We start from the raw sequence: 24781 nt of genomic DNA on the forward strand, positions 1-24781 counted from the left end.
GGAACTAAATTTGAATGCGTTTGTAGTGTCCACTCCTCTCATTCTACCCAAGTTTTCTGATGGGCATGATGCGAGCTTTATTTGCTCGAGGTAAAGGTAAAGGCCCTCCCGTTGATCATCGATTTGCTCCAGCGGGCCCAGTAACATCTCCATTGGAGACTTTGTTGTTACTGTGTTTAGCATATCGAATACGTCAAGGGGAGCTTGCCAGGCTCTGCCGTGCGGGCGAGATACTCTCGGTAGCGTGCCGGGCTCTCTGAGAGGGGCGGAGGAATCGAACTCGGGTAGGCCATGTTGGCTGCATGCAAGGCAAACACCCTGCCGCTGTGCTATCGCTCCAGCCCCCAATGGATAGCACATTGGACTTCTAGCGATAAACTTTATTTAAGTGCCTGAAAAGAGACTGGGTGGGCTGGTCTTTCTGCCAAGGGCGTCTTCCAATCTCTAGATGGCTTTACTGGGTTATTGTAAGCCCGTTCCAACTCTCGGTGCATCAGGAAGGACTTCCAGTCGGGTGGTGTTAACGGGAGTTTTATCTGGAAATGATTCCAAAACCTGTAAGAGACACAAAGCAGACAATTAACTTCCAGGCCTGTTAGTTTTTAGTTTCCAATTTTTTTTTCTTTTTGGTTTGGGTGGGTCACACTCAGTGGTGCTCAGGGCTTCAACCTCTGCTCTCAGGGATTACTCCTGATGAAGCTCAGGGGCCCGTTTGGGATGCCAGGGATTCAACCCAGGTCAGTCATGTGCATGGCAAGTGCCCTTCCTGCTGCACTGTCTTTCCAGTCCTGGTGCTCAGCAATCCCTAGGAGACAGTGGGATATCTCACCAGTTCATGCTCAGCCTTCCCCGTGTGCTTAATGCAGTCCCTTCATATGTGACATCTGTGTTTCTCATGTTACTATAATGTGCCTTGCCTTAACTCTTATATGTTAATCTACAGAATTATAATCTCTTCACAAGCACAGTCAGCCCAGATTGCAGGCGCAGGAAAGAGAGCCTGTGTGACAGCACTCAGGGTTGGTGAGCTGGTTTCCTGCATAGTGAGTGGACATGCAAGACTGGGCACCATGTGTGTGCTAGACCCAGTGGATCTCTCTCCTAAAAAATTAATGTGGTTAATGTGCAAGACACACCTATGTGTGAAATTGTTTGAACAGTGAAAAGTGGGAAACAACTTTAAGACAGATCAGTGGCTGTTCAGTAAATGTAATGTTATAAAAACAATATGTTCAATATGCTATTTTTAAAATTAAAAGTGCCTATGTATGCACTTATATTCAGCACCATCGACCATATCCACACAATAACCAAGCTCATTGAGGTTTCTCGGGAGTTCAAGATGCCGCTCTGTTTAACGTTCATTGATTTAAAGAAGGCCTTTGATTCTGTTGAGACGGAAGCGGTCATTGAAGCCCTAGCCAATCAGGGCATTCAAGCCCAATACATCAGGATCCTCCGTGAGCTGTATTGCGGACTCACTACCAGGATCTCACCATTCTACAAAGAAGTGATCGTTGATGTCAAGAGAGGGGTGTGGCAGGGTGATACCATTTCACCGAAACTCTTCAGTGCCACCCTCGAGAACATCATGCGATGACTGGAATGGGAAAACATGGGAGTGAAGATAGATGGTCGGCAACTACACCACCTCCGCTTTGCTGATGACATTGTTTTAATAACACCAAACATCAGCCAAGCGGCACAAATGCTGGCCGACTTTAACCGTGAGTGTGGAAAGGTAGGACTACAGCTGAATCTTACGAAGACAATGTTTATGAGAAACAGCCTTGTTCCTGATGCCCCATTCGCTCTCAACAGAACAGAATGCAACAGCTATGTGTACCGAGGTCGAGAGGTCAACATGACAAATGACCTGGCACCCGAGTTGCGCAGGAGGAAGAGAGCGGCTTGGAATGCCTTCAAGAACGTCGAAGAAATAGCTAAGAGGACGAAGAACCTCCGGCTCCGGGCACATCTCTTTGATTCCACTGTTCTTCCTGCATTAACATATGCCTCAGAGACCTGGGCCCTATGCAAACAAGATGAGAATGCTATTCAGGTCTCCCAAAGAAGAATAGAAAGAGCTATGCTTGGAATATCACGTTTCACTCAAATGAGAGAAAGAATCCGGAGTTCTGACATCCGTCGACGATCAAGAATCAGGGACGCTGTCTCATTTGCCAAGGTGTTGAAAATCAGATGGGCTGGTCACGTAATGAGATTTAAAGACGACCGCTGGACTAGAGCTGTTACCGACTGGATTCCATGGGATGTCAAAAGACCGCGTGGCCGCCCACCTTCCAAATGGTCAGACTTCTTCGTGAAGATCATGAACGATCGGTTTGAGGCCCTTCATGTTCCCAGAGCGAACAGATGCCATTGGGCTATACTAGCACGCGACAGGGACAAATGGAGACGTTACTGGCGCCCGCTCGAGCAAATCGCGGACTAACGGGAAGTTAAGTGATTAAGTGATTAAGTGATGTATGCACTTGTAAACAGAAAAGTTAGGAACTGGACACCAAAATCTAAATTGCTTTCTCTAGGGGAGCGATTACTTCTGGCTATTATTTTAAATACACTATTGGTATTTTAATATATATTTAAAATTGCTCGAGCTCGAGCGGGCCCAGTAACGTCTCCATTGGAGACTTTGTTGTTACTGTGTCTGGCATATCAAATACTCTCGGTAGCTTGCCGGGCTCTCCGAGAGGGGCGGAGGAATCAAACTCGGGTCGGCCATGTTGGCCGCGTGTAAGGCGAACGCCCTACCCGCTGTGCTATCGCTCCTAAAATACTTCATCCAATAGAAATGTATTATTTTTATAACCAGAGCAACATTCAATTAACTTATAAATCCCATTACAAGAGCCACAAACATAAACTGGGCTGTGGCTGCTTCTCAAACTCAAGATGAGACACTCATGCATTTGTGAACTTTGATGTCCAAAACACAAGCAATATAAAAGCTTTCAGCATTAGTATTCTAGAAGTTTCCAGGATAGAAAATATTTTCTCAATATTCCTCAGTAATTCCCCAAAGCTGCCATTCTATTTTGTTGTTATTTGTTTCTAAAACAAGAAGTCACATATAGGCTATTTTTTATTTATTTATTTATTTATTTATTTATTTATGTAGGAATACTGCTATTTATTCAGTCACTGATTAGCTGATTGAACTGGGCATAAACTTATAGGCTATTTTTAAAACAAGCAGACGTGGATTCTTTAATAGCTATTAAAAATGTCTGAGGTTGGGCTGGAGCGATAGCACGGCGGGTAGGGCGTTTGCCTTGCACGTGGCCAAACCGGGTTCGATTCCCAGTATCCCATATGGTCCCCCAGCATCGCCAGGGGGAGTGATTTCTGAGTGCATGAGCCAGGAGTAGCTCCTGAGCATCGCCGGGTGTGACCCAAAAAGAAAAAAAAAATGTCTGAGGTCGATCTGCATGCTTGATACAATGGGATATTGAAGAAATATTGACAACTAAAAAAGGCAAGCTTCAGAATTAGGATTATGTTACGAAAACCAACAGTAAAAATAATCTTTCCCTTTTCAACTAGATGTAAATCTACCTTTTCTTAAAACGAGTACATGTAGAGAAATTTCTGAGATGTGTGGGATGGTAGATGCTGAATTCTTATCAAGAGTTACCCTGGGGAGTGGATGGTGGGTGAGGCAGGAAATAAGTAAGATCTACTACTGGACCCAGTAGATGTCTCTTTGGGTAGAAGGCATTGCATAAGGCTCTTTACTTTCTATTTCTTTCTTTTTCATAATTTTTTTTCTTCTTATATTTATCTATTGAATAACTGTGGGGAAAGTTACAAAGCTTTCAGGTTTAAGTCTTGGTCATACAGTGATCAAACACCTTTCTCTTCACCAGTACTCATTTTTCACCACCCAGAACCCCAATATACCCTCCTTCCACTCCTCCCAATGCCTTTGAGGCAGATGATTTCTACTTAACTCTTCTCTACATTGGTTACATTCATTATTTCGACAAAAGATGCACCATTATTGTTCAGAATTTCCCCCCCAACAATCAGAATTGCTGAAAAGGCATTGTGAAATACTTTGTTTTCTGTAGTTGGCTATGAGAATCATATAATGATTTTAGATTTCTGCAAAGAGCCAGATAATTAAGAGATTGGTTTCTGTGCATCTGGTTTTATGGCTGTGCTGGAGAGCTGCTTGTGGGGGGCAACTCGTGACCTTGGTAGGGCGTGAAGGATGAGCTGGTACCGCCCCCCCCCCTTTCCATGAGACTGCAGTTGCCTCGTCATTGCCAGCCATACCTGGCTTCCCAATAAGCTCTTAGGCAGTGGCCACCTTGTATGCAGTCCAGATGCATTTCTGCTAAAATCCACTGGGTTTCGAGATTTGTTTCTGAGTCTCTGGGATCATGGCCATTAATCAGCTTGATCAGGAGCCAGAGAGGCCATTTGTAGGCGGCAACTCGGGGTCTCGTTGGGATGGGGAGGAAAGGGCCGGTACCACTCCCATCTGGTGAGGCCCCACGTGTCTCGTCACTGCAGGCCCAAACCTGAATATCCAGTGGCCGCTGGAGGATGGCGGTCACCAGGCCACCAGGGGGAACAGGCCAAGGCATGAAACCTATTCCCACCTGGAGTGGCTCAGCACCAGTAACCTACTGCAGGAACAGGACACATTTCTGCCAAAAGCCTTTGGGTTCTGAGATTCCTTTCTGAGTCTTTGGGATAATGGCCATTAAGTGGTTTGATCAGGAACCAGAGAGGCCATGCCTCCAATTATATAGCTGGGCCGAAGGTGGTTTGTGGGTGTGTCTCCCACATACCTAACTTCTGGCCATTTACTTTCTGGTAAACTTTGCCCCAAGTTTTTGGGGTCTGGCCAAAGGCACAGCAGTAATTTAGGGGTATCTGAAAGTCTGACGGTGCCATCACGCTGCTGATGCACTCGCCTCACAGGTACAGATTGGCCTGCTGGCGGCACCATAACCCCCCACCCCTTTACTTTCTATTTCATTCACTTCTATACTTTTAATTTTTTTTGTCATTTAAAAACATTCTAACAATTTTTTAAATGAAATTTAAATATATGCTTGTGTTTTCAAGCTCAAAACAGAAGTGAGATCATTAGATTTTGCTCATTTAAATTTTAATTCCTGGGCTGGAGTGATAGCACAATGGGTTGGGCATTTGCTTTGGATGCGGCTGATCTGGGTTCAATTCCCAGCATCCCATATGGTCCCCCAAACACCGCCATGAGTAATTCCTGAGTGCAGAGCCAGGAGTAATCCCTGTGCATCACCGGGTGTAACCAAAAAAGCAAAAATAAATAAATAAATAAATTTTAATTCCTGCATTTTCAGTCAATGGTACTAAGGCTGTACTCTCCTCCCTGCTAAGTTCACAAATCAGATCATTTCTGACATCTCAGCTCTAACGTTCCAAATATAATCTGAAGGATGTTTAGAATGTTGTGATTAGAGATCTCCACACTGTTCTGATATGCAGGCAGGCAAAAACTCAGCAAGTCCTTTCCCTATAACCAACTTGTCCCCAAATTCACGCTCAGAAATGCACCACTCAAAATGTGACCATGATCAATTATAAGTGAGAGCATTCTAGAAACTCCATCTTGTTCTCCATACATGTTTTAGATCTTTCTCTCACCCCTTACTCTAATGCTGAGAAATGTTTCTATGAATTGTGTCCTTAGTATTAAACTAGGAGTCTACCATGGATAGGGAGAAAAAAACAAGCAGATGTCTGATCTTTGATGCCATGACACAGGCTACCAATGGCTGAAGTCTCACAGAAGAGTACCTAAGTTTTATAAAAAGTAGGTTGACTAGGGCTGGACTGATAGCACAGCGAGTAGGGCGTTTGCCTTGCATGTGGCTGACCCGGGTCCAATTTCCAGCATCCCATATGGTCCCCCGAGCAGCACCAGGAGTAATTCCTGAGTTCAGAGCCATGAGTAATCCCTGAGCATCACCAGGTGTGACCAAAAAGAAAAAAAAAGTAGGTTGACTGACCCCAGCCACTCCCTCAAATTACTGACCCCAGCAGGACACTGCCTGAAAGGATCCCCGTCTTCCCCACCAGGTCACTGTCCTTTTCTGTGTTTGCTCATTTCCTCCATTAGCTCTTTACCTATCCCAAATCCAGCCTGAGAGTAAGATGGTGTGCAAACAAATTCGAATAAAACCGTTTCTCTTGCACAAACCCTTATAGCTCAAGTATTGCCCTTCAATGCACAAGTATTAGCCTTCAACTGCCAAGCAACCAAACCTTGGATTTGGTCAAAGAATGATTTTTTTATGTCTCTAAAGACCACTTCTCTGCCACGTGAACATCCTCTTCTCAGTCTTGTCTTAGCAAACGTTTTATTTCTTTTCATAATGTCCTTTTTGGGCCTATCCCAAAACCACTTCCAGAAGAGACTGAAACACATTTGAATGAATATATAAAGACTCTTTAAAACACTATTTTCAAACTACATTTGCTTCCCAACAGCCTACAGTGAAATGTAACTCTGAAGGTGGAAGGTGACATATCCATCCGCATATGGGGACACAGCTCCTCACTCCTGTCCACATATCCTCTGTTATGGTCCAGGGAGTAACAGGCATGTTCAGACTTACAGATGATGGTAGATGTCAGGGTCCCGCTGAAGCCGGGTTTGGAAACCAATATACAAATCATCCCAGAGCAGACCATTCTTCACCACATGTCTGATGACATCCACCCGGCTCCAAATCTGAACAGACAAGGAATAATAGCATGGATAACCCAAGCTGCAGAGCACTGACTCCTTGAGTCCCCAGGAGAAGTACCTGCCTAAGAGGGCAAGAACTTGGGAAGTACAGGAGAAAAGTCTATTGAAGTAGAAAGTCTCCTGGAAAACCCCCACCAGCTGAGCAGGGATGAAGGGATCCTGAGTGCTGTGGAAATTGAGAGAGGGAAATTAATAAGTAGCAAGAGAGCTTAAGGGCTGAAGACAGCGTGCTTCCAATCCAGTTTCCATGTGATCTTGCCCTCGTTCTGTGCCTATTTCCTTTTGTATAAATGAAGGCAATGGAGCATTTGCCATAGAGCTATCATGAGGCTTAACAGAGTGTCCTGTCCTGTCCTCCCACTGTTCATCGATTTGTTAGAATGGGCCCAGTAAGTCTCCATTGTGAGACTTGTTATTGTGTTTGGCATATTGAATATGTCACGGGTAGCTTGCCAGGCTTTGCGGCACAGACGAGATACTCTCGGTAGCTTGCTGGGCTCTCCAAGAGGGGGTGAAGAATTGAACCCGGGTCACCCGGGGTGGCCGCATGCAAGGCAAATGCCCTACCCTCTGTGCTATCACTCAAGCCCAGAGTGTATACAATATATTAAAACAAGGCCAACCATATAGTAAGCTTCCAATTAATGTGTGCTACCAACATTTTCCCGAAAGCCAAGTGTTCTAGCTTCTTTCTGAACCTCTGAGGCAAAGAAGAGCCTTCAAGTTTACAAGAACCTTAACCAGGCACTCGAGGCCTTTCCCTTTAAAAAGAAATTGCAATTCCTGCCTCAAAAGCTGCTGAACACTCAAAGAGACAAACGGTTAGGAAACAAGCCAAGATGATTGTGAGTCTCAGCCTAGCACTTGCTAATCATTTGACCTTAATGTTGTTAGGATTTCACTTCCTCTCTTATGGAACTCTTGGGAAGGAAAAAATAAGGCCTCCTCTCAAAGAAAACAGCATGAAGAAGTATTAAGGGCAGTTATTCTAAGATTAGATGTATTTTTGACATTTCTTCATTTCCTGTGTTAAAATTTTCTGGAAGCTTTCAGTAACTGCTAGCCCCTCTTTCCTTAGTAAGCAGCCTGAAAATGCCAGTAGAGGCAAGTTATTGTAAATGCCGGTCATTAAACAATTCAGAATGATGAGAGGACTAGCACTTGGGACTTATTTCTCTTTTCCGAGTCACTGCTACAAAACAATTGTGAGGGCAAAACTGATGGCATGACAAACTGCAGCTAACATTAAGTCTCAGGTAGACCTCAGTTTCTGTTTCCCCAAAGCATGACTTGCAGTTGCTGGTAAACTCCCAGTTGAATAATTTGCCAAGAGAAGGAACTGGGCATTTGGGTTTGGCCGGTCATGAGGGGTCACTGTACGCTCCTTAGAAACTGTTGCTGACTATTGCCTAATTGCTGACCACCATTGTAATAGGGCCAATGCTAAAAATAGATCAGTATATAAATTGCTTCTTAAGTCTGAACCCTATATAAACTGCTTGTGATTTAGAGTTGGGATCCTTGTCAAGACTCCACAGTGTTGGATGAGACTTGGACCCTAGCTCGAACTAGCACTGGCTCAGGCTAGTAATACAGTTCCTTTGCTTTTGCATTACTGTGTGTGGGCTTGGTCTCTCCGCAATTGAGGATCTGAAACTTGGGCACAACACAATGACATCTTTTGTGATCTGAGGTGTCAAATATACAACTCATAATCCTATCTCCATGATCCAGTGTTTCACATGAAGCTTTAGGAATGACAACTCGACAGTTTGCTTAGGTCAAGGAGAACCCAGCTGAGATGGAGTATTGAGATGTACTTGTTGGCAATGGAGGAGGACCTGGAGAGGGGTACCTGAGGACTTGAGATAAACAAGAAACCTATTTAGAATGTAGTAAAAATATAACACCTGTGTGATTGATTAGACTTGGGGATGAGGATAATATAGAAAATCAAAATATTATTCTATGATGTGTGTGTGTTTACATGTATGTGGGTCGGGGGTGGGGGACTTGGTTCATTTGGCACTTGTGTGGTGGTGATAAACCAAGAATCAAGATAGAAAAGTAGAAATGGCAGTTTAAGAAAAGAATAATATCTGTTGAACTTCCAACAGATTGAAATGAGGTACCCTAGATTTGTAAATCTGAGTGATGAAAGGTCGTCCCTACTAGGGAGTTGAATACAAAGAACTGGAAGCTTGATGGGGCAGACAGAGTTGGAGGGGACTGGGCTAAATTAGGCAGGGTCTATGGAGTTGGAGAATCTTTGGCAGCAAAGAGGTACTAGTAAATGAGTTCCCCCATGGAGACAATTGAGAGGAAGGAAGGGTGGGTTGAGCACAGAACCTTGAGGAAAATGAAATTTAACTGATGACTGAAGAGAAACCATGAAGGAAGGACAATAGTCATGAAGCAAAGGAAAACAAGGGCATGTCACTGGGGCTGAGAAAGGATTTCCAGTTCAACGAAAAAGATGATAACATGCATTATCATCTTCTCCACACGTCCAGACTCACCTAAAATATAAACAAAGCAAGGATATAGGATAAACTTTCACAAGGGGAGAAGGAATGAAAAGGGTTTCTGATAGGCAGGGAAACCTCACTCAACCAACTACCCTGAATCGGAAAGCATTAGAAGGAGACAGAGGCTGAAGAATCCAGAGTGAATTCAGATTTGAGTCTCAGAAATAGGTGCCATGTGCAAACAGATTTAGCTACTTGTCTAAAAAATTAGAATCGATTCAGAATTTGGGATGGGAGGTATAGAACAAGGTCAGGGAGTGTTTTATAGCCCAGATCAATGACTCAACATCTTGCTACTTGGAAGTTCTCTAAGAACTGACTTTTCACCTTCATAATTAAAACAAACTGGTGATACTTGACCGATTATAATTTAGTTCTCTTATTGTGTGCATTTGTTATTGTTATTGTTGTTTGGGCCTCACCCAGTGCTCAGGGGTCATTTTCCTTGGGGTACAGGGCGTTTGGAGCTAGAAATTAATGCCAGGGCTCCAGAATGCAAAGCACAGGCTTCAGCCTGCTAAGTTAAATGCCTGACCCCAGTCTAGCTCTTGTTTCACATAGCCCAGAGTCCCTTTTAAATATGAGATTCTCTGGTCCCTAAGTATTTCATGTAACTTTTTACTTTAAAAAAAATAGCACAGATGAATCTTTTAAGGTGAAATGACACATAAGTTATAGGTTTTCTAAGTTCAGTTTTGAAAAACAACTAGTAGCTAAGCCATGTGCTTAAATGATCAGACTCTGATCTCAAACCCATGCACCACAGTTCACTAGCTGACCACCATGGGAAACTATTTAACCCGTTAGTACAGTATTTTCTCATCTACAAGTGGAAAACTGTATATGTTGTTGAATTTAATGATGGAATAATAAAGTAATTGAAACTGTTCTTGGCATAGTGCATATCATGTGTTTTTTTAAATAAAGCATTACATTAAACACACCCATTTTGCATAGAATGGGTGCTTCATATAGCCTCAATTTGAAAACCTTATTTTTTACAAATCAATAAAGCAGATGTCTAATTTTAATTAAGTATCTTAATTCTACTTAAGTATTAGCACAAAATTCTTTTCAAAACAGTTATTTTACTTGCCTTGTAGATGTTTAGAAGTTGTAGCTGTGACTTGTTTTAAGTTTGAAGGAAGCATATTAATGTTACTTGATTGATTTTGAAAAGGGTGTGTAGCACAAGAAACACACTTAAATAAAACAGTATTCTAATTCAAACATTGAAAAATTACTTTACTAAATACAACAATGCAAATCAAATGATCAAAATGTATCTTAAGAATGCACAGCTTATAGGAAAGCACATTTAACTCCCTATAATGAAAACACCACACATTTATATGGCACATGTAATAATATATCTTGTCCTTATTTATTTAATAATTCTTATATGCATATAGCATTTAAAGCTGTATTGTATACTTACATATATGACTTTTGGCTATCACCAAAAAACTGGTAAGTGTGCTGACCAGGAGATAGTAAGGGGTTAAGGACCAGGTTGATGCCTGGTATCACATCTTCCCTAATATTTTCAGGTCTAGTACTAGATGTTCCTGTGCATCTCTGGGGTATCCCGCGTGGTCCCCAGCACTGCAGGACCTGAACAAGCCACATACACAAGCCCTAGTGTTAAAACACCTGCTGGTTGGCTGATTACTGCCAGGAATGGTCCCTGAGGTGCCCCAGAAAAAACAAAACAAATAAAACCCAGTAAGATGGGATAAACCTTGTAGAAGAAAAAGAGTGAAAGCTCAGATAGACTTGCCCAAAACATCCTAATTAGTCCACTTGATTCACAAGCTGGGGTGCCAGTTTTAATCTTGATGCTATGTTTTCTCCCTTAATATCAAGCTTTCTCTCTTAATATCAAGCCATCGGAGGTAAAAGGTTTTGCTTAAAATTTGGGCTCAACAAAATAATGTGTTGATTTATGCCTAGTAACTTTCTTTTCAGAGTCAACTATTGCATTTGCTTGGAGAGAGAGATCCCGTTGGAGAGAAGGGAAATGGGTAGGAGATCAGGGCTTACAGAGCTAGAACAGTTTAGGAGTGTCAGCTGTTTGGAAACAAGCAGGAAGAGAAGCCAATCTTGGAAAAGGCTGCAAGAGAAGGAAGTATGCATTTTGGTTAGTAACTAAAAATTAAGTTTCAATATTTACTCATTCTGCCATATCAATGTTAACAAAGGCTCTCTCTGTACCATCCTTGTAACTGTTCTTTAAATCAGAAGTTACTCTAAAATATGTTTATTTAAAAGGTGGAAGGGGAACGCCCATTTGTGTTTCTACTTACTTCTTCATATGGATGTTCCCGTTTTGGCCTTTCTTTTGGAAAGGATAAATCTAGAAAGTCAATCAAATAGTCATATCCATCAGGAAGAGGGTTGAAGTCATCATCTGTCTCAATCATCTGTGGAAATGACAACACAGCAAAAGGAAGAAGCTTATTAATTCTAGAATTTAAGACCCAAGTGCTCTTAACTAATAGAGAGCAATGAAATGGAAGACACTATTAAGGGAATCTAATCTCCTTTTTTGGGCCCCTATCTCTTACCTCCTTTCTCCACAATGAACTAATAACATTCAAACTCAAGTTTTCTATGTTAGCAAAATGATAGATAACTGAATTTACTCTTATTTAGAGAAAGTTATTATTATCTCAAATACGTGAGTAATGAGATAGTGAATACCACAATGAATTTGTAGGTTAAGGGATAAAATCATGGCATGGTTCTCATCATTACATAGCATCTAAACATAATGTCACTGAAAATCCCAAATGTTTTCTATTTTTCATACTGTCCATCTGAAAATATTTATTGATGGGATGGTGGTGGATATGGTGAAGTAATGTTGTGCATTACTTAAATATAAACATTTGCACTCTTGAAAACTTAATAATAAAAAATAATACATGGGAGTCAGAGTGACAGTACAGTGGGGTAGGGTGCTTGCATTAATGTGGACAACCTAGGTTTGATCCCCAGGATCCCATATGGTCCCCCAAGCACCACCAGAAGTGATTCCTGAGTGCAAAGCCAGGAGTAATTCCTGAGCACTGCCGAGTGTGGCCAAAAAATAAATAAATACAAGACTAAAGCCCAAAATAAAATGGATGGTTGCTTGCCTTGCATGTGGCCCATCTGGGTTCAAATTTTTTTTCCCTTCTTTTCACCTGGATTCGATCTTAGGCATCCCATACTGATCCCATAGAGTAATCCCTGAGCACAAAGACAGAAATAAGAAGCCCTGAGCACTGCCAGGTAGGCCCCCTTGCAAAAATAAATAAATAAATAAAAAAGAATACATTCATAAAATATCATTTAGATCAAAGTTTCCTATGTCTTTGAATTTCAAAGACAATTTACCCAAATAATATTTGGGATATATTTTTCCAAGTGACAACTTTTAAAAAAAAAACAACTTGTATCTATTATCTTTTTCTTTCACAAAAGGAGGGATGTTTTAAAGCCTTAAATAATAGAAAACACCTAAATTTGGATTAGTGGCATGCCCCAAAAAGTTGACATCTAGTAACCAGCCAAACACAAACTCACTGATTCAAGCAACAGCAAGGCTTGATCACACACAGACTGACAAGACCTCCAGGAGATATTAAGGAATCTCTGCTTTTGAGAATGGCACTGGAAGGAGGGGTAAGGGGGTGAAAGACAAACCTGGGATTGACCCAAGTCTGAGGTGCAGAATGCTTGCCCTGGAGTGTGTGAATGTGGTCAATTTCTTGTTGTGTTTCCTCAGCTTTGCACTCAGCACACCCTTGTGCCAATAAAATCTACAAACACATACAACAAACGTGCATAGATGACTACACCCACTATCTGACCCTCCCATCCCTCCCAGGGCTTTCTAGTCCTCCCTTTTTCCTCATACCTCTGGCCGTGACTATTTAATTTGCTTTTGGACACATCCTCAGATTTCATAAGCAGCTGACAGACTGAACCACTTGACTTGTGGGCTCTGTATGTGTTGGGGTTAACCAAAGCTCTAGATCTTGGAGGACCTCAAAGTTTGTTTGATTCTCTCTTTCCCACCACTGCAGACAAGAGCTCCTAGATTTTCTGTCACCTGATCCAGGTCCCAGTCTTGTAAGCGAGTTTCCCCTTTCAGCTTCACTTAGTTGCTCCTCTCATGCCAAACAACACAAGTTCCCACCCTCCAAATGAAACTGTACTACAATCATGACTGCAAGATGATAGGAGGGGGAAAGAATGCTCCAACAGAGACACTGGGATAGACTTGAGAACGGGCCCCAAATTTTCAATCAGGATTTATCACCACATGGTCAAAACAGTTCTCTCTCGGGCGGTTGCGAGGGCCTAATGAAGGCTTGTGGGGAAAGAAACTGGAATGCTAAGGGCTTCTTACATGTTTCTAATAAGACAGAGAAACAAAGACAGATAAGTATGAAGGCATACCCGGACCACCAGGTTATAATTCTTGAATCCAGCCCAAGTGAAGTATTCTTTTATCCAGGATGGATGAAGAAATATTTCATCATCTACAGAAGCAGCCAACGTTTCCAAATATGGTGCAAAGTCCCACGAATCCTTGTAAATTTTAGTCCCCTCTGGAGGCTGTATGATGCCCTTGCTTAATGACACAGATGAACGCACAGTGAAAGAAGGTCCAATAAGAATGGTTAAGAGCTAATACCCCCAAAGTTAAGTCCATGGTAGGTTTGTGACTGCTCAGATCATTCCTGAGCATCCCATAGAAAATCCAAATCAATCTTTTAGCATCCCATTGCTTCCCAAACATGCTAGGGTTAGCCTGGGGTGGGGGGGGGGGGGGTCCTGGCACCATTTGTGACTATTATCACTGCTGGCCTGAGTACATTGGCTAAACAATCCCAGTGTTTAACCATGGTAAATCCTGTGACAGAGAAAGTACCAGGGATAAGGCACTAGCCTTGTACGTACCCTTCTCTATTTTATTTACCATAAATGATCACTGGAGCACAGCCAGGAGTAACTCCTATCCAGGGGAGGCTATTCCTATTCCAGGAATAGATTCTGAGCATCTTGGTCATGGTCCAAGTGCCCACCCACCTATTAAAAACAAATAAAACCACAATAGTACTGAGGACAAGGACCTATTAAAGGTCACAGATATCTCCTGTTCCCTTTAAAGCTAGAGAAAATTCATCACTTGTGCTTATTGTCTATACATATTTAAGCCCAACCTGCTTCCTGGGTCCTTAAGCATCTGACCCAAATCAAGAGTGGCTCCAGGCAAAGGAGTCCATGTTATCACATGAGAGTTTTTCTTGATAAGGTTGTTGAGATCCTTAGGGTTGTTCTTAGTGTTGGTTTCCTTGATATATCTGAGAAACAAGGACAAGGCCATGAAAGAGTTCTCAAATACACATTCTGTTTAGTACAAAGACATAATCTTTTCATTTTCTCACATTCCTAATCCTGGAGTGATAGCACAGCAATAGGGTGTTTGCCTTGCACGCAGCCAACATGGTCGACCCGAGTTCGATTCCTCCGCCCCTCTCGGAGAGCCCGGCAAGCTACCGAGAGTATCTCGCCCACACGGCAGAGCCTGGCAAGCCACCCGTGATGTATTCGATATGCCAAACACAGTAACAACAAAATCTCCAATGGAGACGTTACTGGGCCCGCTCAGCAAATCGATGAACAACAGGAGGGCCTCGAGCAACATTCCTAATCCACCTCCACTTGCCCCTGGGGAAAAATACTCTTCTATAATTATTATCCTTAATTAGAGAACTTGTCAAAGAGGGTGTATTTATGCCTTATATTTTTAATTAATTTATTTGGGGGGAGTACACCCAGAGGTGCTCAGGGACCATCCTGATCCTATGCCAGGGGACCGTATCTGATGCCAGAGATTGAAAACCTGGGTCAGCTGCATGCAAAGCAAACACCTTCCCTCCTGTACTATCTCTCCAGCCCTGATTCATATACTTTTAAAAAAATGTTTAATTATGAGCTAGAGAGATAGTACAGGGTTTAGGAATCAGCCATGCAAGTAGCAGACTTCAGTTCAAGCTGAGCATTGTATATGGTACTCAGTGCAGTGCCAGGAGAGATTTCTTGCACAGGAATAAGTCCTGAGCACAGCAGTGTCTGACTCAAACAACAAAACAAAAGAACCCAAATTAGAATGCCTGATTACTTGGTAAGTAAAATTGAGATTAGATATACTGAAACTATTATAAATAAGAGTTAAGAGCACTCTCATATTTAATATTTACTGAATAAATAGTTGGTTAAATGTTCTTGGCAGTAATTACTCTGTTTAGCATGAATGAATTGATTTGACTTTCAAATGGCTACCCTATTACTCCATTCTAATCTTATTTTATTGTCAAGAGAAGAAAGGAATTGTTAGCCCATTTACAGTGAAGGGATTAAGGGCAATGGTTACACTGTTGTCACAACAGAAAACAGAAGATGGCAGGGACCACGCCTTGTCTCTCATTCTCCGGGAGAGCTGAGGTGATGTGGTGAGTTGCCCGCCAGGCCCACCCCGACCTTCCTCCTCTCTCTCTGCAACAGGGACCACCATCCAGGACCAGGCCACAGAGAGCAGTAACCCTGGAGCGCAAGCACGAATGGCTGGGCATCACTCTGCAGGCCTAGCTCCGTTTCTCTCTTGGCCTGTTCACAAAGAGCAGCATTTAGGTCAGAAGACCCAGAGCCACTGCACAGCCACGACTGTGCCCACACCTTGACCCTTCCGGGCAACTTTCTAAACAGCTTTCTTTTATGGAAATGAAAAAAAGAATTATTATTATTATTATTATTATTATTATTATTATTATGGGTGCAAAGTGGATTTTGTTTATCTGTAGCCAGACATTCCTTCCTGGTTGCTGCACAGATGGGCATGGGAGCTGGGGGGTGGAGCAGCGGGCATTGTGGGGACTCTAGGACAAACCCTGAAACCCAGTCGTGATGCAGATTCACCCCAACCTCCCACCTCCACCATCACCCTAGGGAAACTGGGGACATTGGTGATGGGAAATGTACACTAGTGAAAGGAAGGGTGTTGGAACTTTGTGTGACTGAAACCCAATCATGAACAACTTTGTAACTGTGTATCTGCACCGCGATTCGATTAAGAAAAAAATACAAAATTTAACATAACAAAAAGAAACATTAAAAAAAAAAAGACCAGTACACGTCTTCACTTACAGATTTCCTGTATGCATGGCCAGGGGTGGTGGCCCTGGGCAGGGCCTGCCAGCCTCCCAACCGGGGGCGCTCAGGGTATGTCCCCGAGGACATCCATCCCCACACCACCACGAGGGTGCCTGGGTCCCCCACAGCGTCAAGGCTCGCAGCCCTCTGCGCAGGTCTGCCCGGGGGAGTTCTCGCGAGAGGCTGTGGGCTTTGGCGCGACTTGGGCGTGGCTCAGAGCAGCTGGCACTTCCGCTGTTGTTGGCACTTTCTCTAGTGGCGGCAGCAGTGGGCGTCCGAGGCGTGACATGACGTGGCCACCTGTCACCGGCGTCCCCGCGGGGCCATTTCCCCTGAGCCCTGGCGTCACCGGGGCTGGCGAACTCAGTTTTGCTTCTCCGCGCGCTCGTGGGCGTCACAGTGGGTGCCCCTGAGGAGGCGGTGGAAGCGCTTGTGGCCACCCAGGGCCGCCATTATGCGTCAGCCTCTCAGTCAGGGCCCAGCAGCTTGGACAGGGAGGTCCGAGGAGGCCGTGGAGAAGATGGAACCGCCGTGACCAGGTAGAATGTCCCTTGGAGGTCACCAGCCTGTGAGCAGGTGTGGGACTGGGACTGGCCTCCGTGCCCCCCCACCCACCCACCCACCCACCCGGTTCCGTCATTCCACCAAGGGCCGAGCCCCTCTGGTGCCCTGGAGCCCATTTCCTCTGGATTTCTGTCTCCTTTTTTCCCCCGTCCGTGTGGCCTCCCTGGCGCACAGTCCCGTCTGGCTGCTGTGGGGTGTCACGTTTGCGCGCGCGAGGGACGCTGTGTGGCAGGCGGGGGCGTGGGGGGGGGGAGGGAGAGGGCTGAGGCGACGCCTCACAGCTCCTGGGCGTAGTCCTCATAGATGGCTCTGTGGGTGGCACCATATCCTGTTTATCTCCTGGGCGTGCCTCATCCCTACCCCCACCCCTCCCCACCCCCTGCCGTGCCATCCCGTGCCATCGGGTTACCTCGACCCAGCCCAGGCCAGACTCTATGACTTGCGTTTTAACCATGTCATACAATGAGAGAAACGAAGGCCTCATGACGTCAGCACTTGGCCCCGAGTCACGCATCCCAGGGGCAGTAGCCACCCAGATCCTTGGCTCAGCCTTCCCAGAAGGCGGCAGGACAAGAGCTGTTTCCCCAATGTTCTGAGTGGAGTTGGGGGGAAAAAAAATCTTTCCACCCAAGGGAGGTTAAAGAGAGACGAGACATCTAAGAACTTGAAAGTAGGTTTTCACTTGGCACCAGATCTGCTGGCACCTTCATCTTGAACTGTGTAAGACAATATATCAGTTCTTTAGAAGTAAAACAAAAGTTCACTAAAAATCATTACAAATTAAGTAATAACCTGGCTTTCCCCCACTCTGGGGTGTGGTTTTTTTTTGCTTTGTTTTATTGTTCTCTCTCTCTCTCTCTCTCTCTCTCTCTCTCTCTCTCTCTCTCTCTATCTCTCTCCCTCCCTCCCTTTCTCTCCCTCTCCCTTCTCTCTACTCTCTCTCCCTGCCACTATCCGTCTCTCCCTCTCTCTCCTTTTCTCCTGACCCACATCTCAGCATCTTCTCAGCTTTTCTGACGTTTGTCAACTCATACTTCAAAACTCAGGTTCATAGCAGCATGCAGGAGTCATTTTCTGACCCCACTGCCAGCAAAACACAAATGGATCATAATACTTACCCATTGGTTGGTGTCATTTGTTCCTTCTTCTAATAGAGCACAACTCCTGAGGACAGTCATTTCATCTTGAATGCCATAATATTATCAAAATGTGCTCAATGAATGATGCAGGAGAAATGCACAGAATTCTTCAATAGAAATCACAGTTTTAATTCAAAGCAAATCTTACGAAACATTCAGAAGTTACGATATTAGCATCCACATTTTTCAGGATGGGGTGGGGCATGGCTGGCCTTGTGGTTGGAATGAATAGAGCCAAAATGCACAGCTGCAGACTCTCATTGGAAAACGGTAGCTGGTGGCTACATCCAGAGGGTTCCAATGGTCTTGATGGATCCAGCCATCCCGAGTTCTGATGGTCTCCAAGGTCCCTGATGGTTTCATTGGTCTCAAGGGTCCTGAATGTTTAGTCAGTGTTGAGGATTCTGATGTTTTCATCAGTCTCGAGGTCTCAAGGGTCATAGTCCTGTTGGTTCCGATGGTCTTGACACTCAATCAGTGGTTCTCCCAATGGCAGTGGTGAGAATACAATCATTTTCCCATTGCCTCTTGTGATCACTGCACAATAGGCCGTGCCCTCCAGCTCCGGGGCAGCTCTTCCATGAGCAGCTCTGGACGACTCTGCAGCTCTCAGGTAATACTCTGCTTAGGCAGGTCCCTTGTGGTCAGAACACAATGGGTGCATGTGGGAGCACATTTCAGAGCACAGTAGGAACGTGGTGGGTGCTTGCTGGTAGCTCTTGGTGGCTTGCCAGACCTACTTGAAAGGATGATGCAGGGAAGGGTGGAAGGCATGGATGCCACCCACCGCCCTCCAAGACATCCTCCTTCCCACCCCAGAAGCCCTGTCAAGCAGCTTTCTCAGCTCCAACAAATGCTGAGGGTCAGGGTGGGGTGGAGATTTCGGGGTACACCTGCAGGAAGAGTGAGGCAGGGTTGGGGGTGCACAAACAGGTCTCTACAACTTTCCAGAGGCTCCTCCCAAGCTTTGCTCCGTGGATCTGTGTTTCTATCTCTATCAGTAACCTATTTTGATTACTATAGCTTAATAACAAGTGTTATAAAATAGGTGTTATGAATTCCCCAAATTCATTTTTGTTCTTCAGAATTGTCTCGACTACTCTTATTCTTCCCTCCCCATATAATTGGTTTGTTTATATCTAATTTTTAATTTATCCATTAATTATCCATATCCATATCCATGACCATATCCACACAGTGACCAAGGTCATTGAGGTTTCATTGGTCTCAAGGGTCATGGTCCTGTTCAAGATGCTGCTCTAAGGTTCATCAATTTAAAGAAGGCCTTTGATTCTGTTGAGACTGATGTGGTCATTAAAGCCCTAGACAAACAAGGGCGATCAAACTCAGTGCATCGGGATCCTCTGCAAACTGTATTTCAGATTCTCCACCAGGATCTCACCATTCTACAAGGAAGTGATCATCGATGTCAAGAGAGGGGTTCAGCAAGGTGATACCATTTCACTGAAACTCTTCAGTGCCACCCTCGAGAACGTCATGTGATGACTAGAATAGGAAGGAATAGGAGTGAAGATAGATGGTCAGCAACTGCACCACCTCCGCTTCACTGAGACATGGTTCTAATAGCACCAGACATGAGGCAAGTGGCACAAATGCTGGCCAACTTCGACCGTGAGTGTGGAAAGGTCAGACTGCAGCTGACTCTCACAAAGACAGTGTTCATGAGAAACGAACTAGTTCCTGACGTTCCATTTGCTCTCAACGGAATGAACATCTCCGAATGCTGCAGTTACGTGTACCTGGAGTTGAGAACTCAACATAATGAAGGACTTGATGTCAGAACTGCGCAGGAGGATGAGAGTGGCGTGGAACGCCTTCAAGAGCATTGAAGAATACCTCAGAGACCTGGACCTGACAAAAACAGCATGAGAATGCTATTCAGGTCTCCCAAAGAGGAATCGAAAGAGCTATGCTTGGAGTATCATGCTTCACTCAAGTGAGAAAAGGAATCCGGAGTTCTGACCTCCGTTGACAATCGAGGATCAGGGATGCTGCCTCATTTACCAAAGCGTCAAAAATCAGATGGGCAGGACGTGTAATGCAGTTTGGAGATGACCGTTGGACTAGAGCCATTACCGACTGGATTCCATGGGACGTCAAAAGAACACCTGGGCACCCACCTATGAGATGGTCAGACTTCTTCTTCAAGATTCTGAACAAACGGTTTGAGGCTCTTCGTGTTCCTGGAGTGAGCAGACGCCATTAGGCCACACTAGCACGTGACAGGGATGAATGGAGTCGTTATTGGCACCCGCTCGAGCAGATCAATGATCAACATGATGACAAGGGATAAAAGTTATGTCTAATTTTTAAAATGCTGCTGGGCTTTTGGTAAACATTACACTGAATCTCAATTTTAAAAAGATAACTATATCTTAACTATTAGATTATTCATAAACAACTAAAAGTCAAAGTAGAATTACAAGGTAAGAGAAAAGGCTTAAAGATGAAATTTAAAAGTATCACATAAAGTGGAATCAGTGAAAGCTAAAGATGTGTATTTGAAAAGATCAACAAAAGTAACAGAAAGAGATACCACAGAGCACCACGAGGGATCTTTCCGAAGCACAGTAAACATCTTTCTTAACATAAAGGAAGAACTACAAGAAACTGAAGTCATAAATAAACTGGATACATTACTATGGATTTTATGGAATAAAAAATTTAGAATAAAATACTGTGGAAAGTATCATGTTAAGTGAAATGAGTCTGGAAGAGAGGGACAGACATAGAAAGATTGCACTCATCTGTGGAATATAAAGTAACAGAATGGGAGACTAACACCCAAGAATAGTAGAGATAGGACTAGGAGGTTTGCTTCACGACTTGGAAGCCTCACATGCTGGGGGAAAAGACAGCTCAGATAGAGAAGGGAACACCAAGTAAAGGGTATTTGGAGGACCTACTCGGGTTGGGAGATGCATGCCAAAAGTAGACTATAGAACACTATGGCCACTCAATATCTGCAACCTATGAAGTATCAGAAAATATTTTTGGTAAGCAGTAATATCAAGTACATGTTTTAAAACTCCTACGATTTAGGATCTGGACAATACAGAAGTGAAGGCACTTACCTTGCATGTGGCCAATCTCTGTTCATTCCCTGGCACTACATTTTGGTCCCTCAAGCACCACTGGGAGTGACTCCCTGAGCACAGAACCAGGAGTAGCCCCTGAGTACCACTGGATGTGGCCAAAAAAGCAATAAAATTAATTTTAAAACAGCCACGCCCACAATTCAACAATAAAGTGATAATCCAAGGGTTTGAGAGGTAGTACTGGGGTTAAGAGACTTCCCTAGCATCTTGCTGACCCCAGTTCTAATCCCTAGTACTACATATGTCTTCCCAAGTACTGTCAGTGGTCAGTTTTGAGCACAGAACTAGGAATAGACCTGAGCACTGCTGGTGTGTCCCCTGCCTGCTCCCCACACACAAATCAGCAAAGAACTTGAGCATAAATTGAGTCAAAGAAAATACACACATAACCAATATGCATATGAAAAATATCAAAACATTTTAAGGCAAGCTACCGAGAGTATTGGATATGCCAGACACAGTAACAACAAAGTCTCCAATGGAGACGTTACTGGGCCCGCTCGAGCAAATCGACGATCAACGGGAGGGCCTTTACCTTTTTACCTTACCTAGATTATACTAGGAAAATAAAAAGAAATCAAGAATGTCTAGATAAAAAATTTTTATTAAGGACATAAAAATCAAAACCATAATGAAATATTTTATACCTACTAGATTATACTAGGCACAAATTGTAGCAGAGGATGGTTTCAATCCATCGACCTCTGGGTTATGGGCCCAGCACGCTTCCGCTGCACCACTCTGCTACTAGAGGGCTGGAGCGATAGCACAGTGGGTAGAGCGTTCGCCTTACAAGCGGCCAACATGGCCGACCCGAGTTCGATTCCTCCGCCCCTCTCGGAGAGCCCGCCAAGCTACCGAGAGTATTGGATATGCCAGACACAGTAACAACAAAGTCTCCAATGGAGACGTTACTGGGCCCGCTCGAGCAAATCGACGATCAACGGGAGGGCCTTTACCTTTTTACCTTACCTAGATTATACTAGGAAAATAAAAAGAAATCAAGAATGTCTAGATAAAAAAATTTTTTAAAATATGGGTTGGTCAGTCCCGGCCTCCTCTGGACCCAGCGCCCCGGGATGGACCCGAAGAATAGCCCGGCAGGGCCACCGCGTCCTCTGCAGCGGAGCGGCGATTGATTTCCTGAATTCCGTGATTGTGGACCTCCAAAGAAAGAATCAGAACCTCAAGATGAAAGTGGAGATGATGTCCAAGGCGGCTCTTGAAGGGAACGGGGACGACCTCAACAATTATGACAACAACAGTTTCAGCCCGGCCACACCATTCTCTGCACTGTGCAGAAATCTCCAGCTGTTGATGGATGAGATAACAAGCTACTTGTGAAACACCTAAAATAACCAATTTACTGTCTTTACAGTTTACTTTTTTTCACTATGCTTTTAGATGAATGTATGATGAAATATTCAACATTAATAATGTTGGATTTTCTTATCACAAAAAAATTAAATGAAGGACCTCAACCATCAGAAGTTTATCATCCAGTTTGAATCTATTTATCTTCATTTGAATGTTTTCTAGTTCTGTAAAAAGTGATAAATAATGTACCATCCAGGCTACATGTATAATAAGAACTTCTATAATTGTATATATGCTTTTGATGTATTTTCCTCTGGAGATTATCAAGTGTCTCACCAGTGAAAGATCTGGATCAATTGAAATTTTTAGTAATAAACATGATTGAAATTGTTTCACAAAAAAAATAATATGTGTTGGTGAGAATGTGAATAAATGGGACACTTTTATGTTGCTGATGGTTATTCAAATGTTATAACTACTGTGGAAAACATTCAGATAGTTTTATAAAATGTCAAACACAGAATCACCATAAGATCCAGGAATTCCAGTCACAGGTAAATACCCCAAAAATTGAAAACAGATTCTTAGATTTCTTGCACATCGGTGTCCACTGAAAAATTATTTGCAGTGGTTAACGGTTGAAAACAACTGTCCATAAAAATAAGACTCACTCTCTCTTTCTTTCTCTTTTCATCCCTCCCTTCTTCCTTTTAGGCATTGTGTTTTGCAATACAGGTACTGAAAGATTATCATGTATATCCCTTTACCTCCCTTCAACACTGTGTTCTTGTCCAGAGTGACCATTTCCAGCTATCATTGTCATAATGGTCCCTTTCTGTCCTAACTGCACGGGGGCAAAGAGGAGGGGATTGTTTTGGGGGCACACCTGACTGTGCTCAGAATTGACTTCTTTTTCTGTGCTCAGAAAGCATTCCTGGTGGTGCTCAGGGAATCTTTGTGGTGATGGGAATTGAACCCAGGTCTACCACCTGCAAAGCAAGCATCTTACCTGCCATGCTAATCTCTAGTCCAAAACATGACAACTTTGCATATTTCTCTTACATGAAATTATCTCAAGTCAGTAGCTATATTCACAGATAAATAACTTATTCCAGAACATACTGATTTAATTTTAAGAATATTATAACAAATGTCCAGCCATACTTGTCTGATGGGTGTGATTCCACAAAATACCCAGCAAAGGGGCAATAGATTCGGGGTTCTAAGTCCTTCACCAGTTGAGCCTTGTAGTTCAGAAGCTTCTTCCTCTCTGTTTTGATGAACTGAGCTTTCCACTCCTCTGGAATTACAGGGTTTGTATTAGAATCTCCACTGTTCAGAAATCAAGGAAAACCAACATTCTAGTAGAATGGGACTTTTTCAGGAAACAAAATTAGTAGACATAAAATCAAGCAGAGCTCTTCGTCATTGGTGGAAGGTTTTCCCCCAGCTTTACTCTTCAAATTTCAGTTGGTTACTAGAAAATTGTTACCAAACTAACCAAAATACTGAGTTCTAACTCTTTGGTATGGCCATTCTCTCAGACCCACAATAGACACAGACTTGAAGAAAAGTGGAAGGCTCTGGAGAAAGCTTTTTTTTATCCTTCATGGAGGGCATTTACTGCCACCTTATTAGAAATAGATCACGAACCACACATTTATTAAGTAGACATAGTGAGCACTTTTAATGCTAGTATTGAAGAAACCAATAAAAACAAAATACACACCTAGAACCCAAAAGCATGAGTGTCTACCTTGTACCCCACATTTTTCTTTGAAATATGACTGACTTATGAGTTTAAGGTATGCAATATGATATGATGCTGTGGAATGGTTACAATAAGATCAGTTAATATCTTCAGACAATTGCAAATATAAAACATATTTTCCATTTGTCAGAACACTGAAGATATACTTCCTAAGCAACTTTTGAGAATACAGTACAGTACTGATGACTATCACAATGGACATGCATCCTCAGATTATAACAAAGTTTGCACACTGACCAACATCCCCTCATTTCACCTACTCCTACATCTGCAGGAGCCTCACACTATAGAGGGCCTTCCTTTGGCTGTGCTCTCCCCGGGAAAAGTATTCCACGGTACCAAGTGATGTGCCCACACTTTCTTCT

General features: G+C 43.4%; 1 protein-coding gene across 2 annotated transcripts in view; it reads right to left on the reverse strand.

Moving 5' to 3' along the window:
- Positions 1–373: 373 nt before the first annotated feature.
- The window catches only part of LOC130040355 (cytidine monophosphate-N-acetylneuraminic acid hydroxylase), an 81817-nt gene continuing 57409 nt past the window's right edge, over positions 374–24781 (reverse strand). For both annotated transcript variants that reach the window (XM_056132405.1, XM_056132404.1), the window contains exons 9-14: positions 23810–23945; positions 14517–14657; positions 13750–13924; positions 11607–11723; positions 6639–6754; positions 374–555 (exon numbers count right to left, since the gene is read on the reverse strand). In XM_056132405.1, the coding sequence (XP_055988380.1) occupies positions 381–555; positions 6639–6754; positions 11607–11723; positions 13750–13924; positions 14517–14657; positions 23810–23945 (860 nt within the window). In that variant the 3' untranslated portion in view covers positions 374–380. The remainder of the gene's footprint in view (positions 556–6638; positions 6755–11606; positions 11724–13749; positions 13925–14516; positions 14658–23809; positions 23946–24781) is intronic.

This window comes from Sorex fumeus, unplaced genomic scaffold (assembly GCF_029834395.1).
Source record: "Sorex fumeus unplaced genomic scaffold, SorFum_2.1 ptg000094l, whole genome shotgun sequence".
Taxonomy (NCBI): Eukaryota; Metazoa; Chordata; class Mammalia; order Eulipotyphla; family Soricidae; genus Sorex; species Sorex fumeus.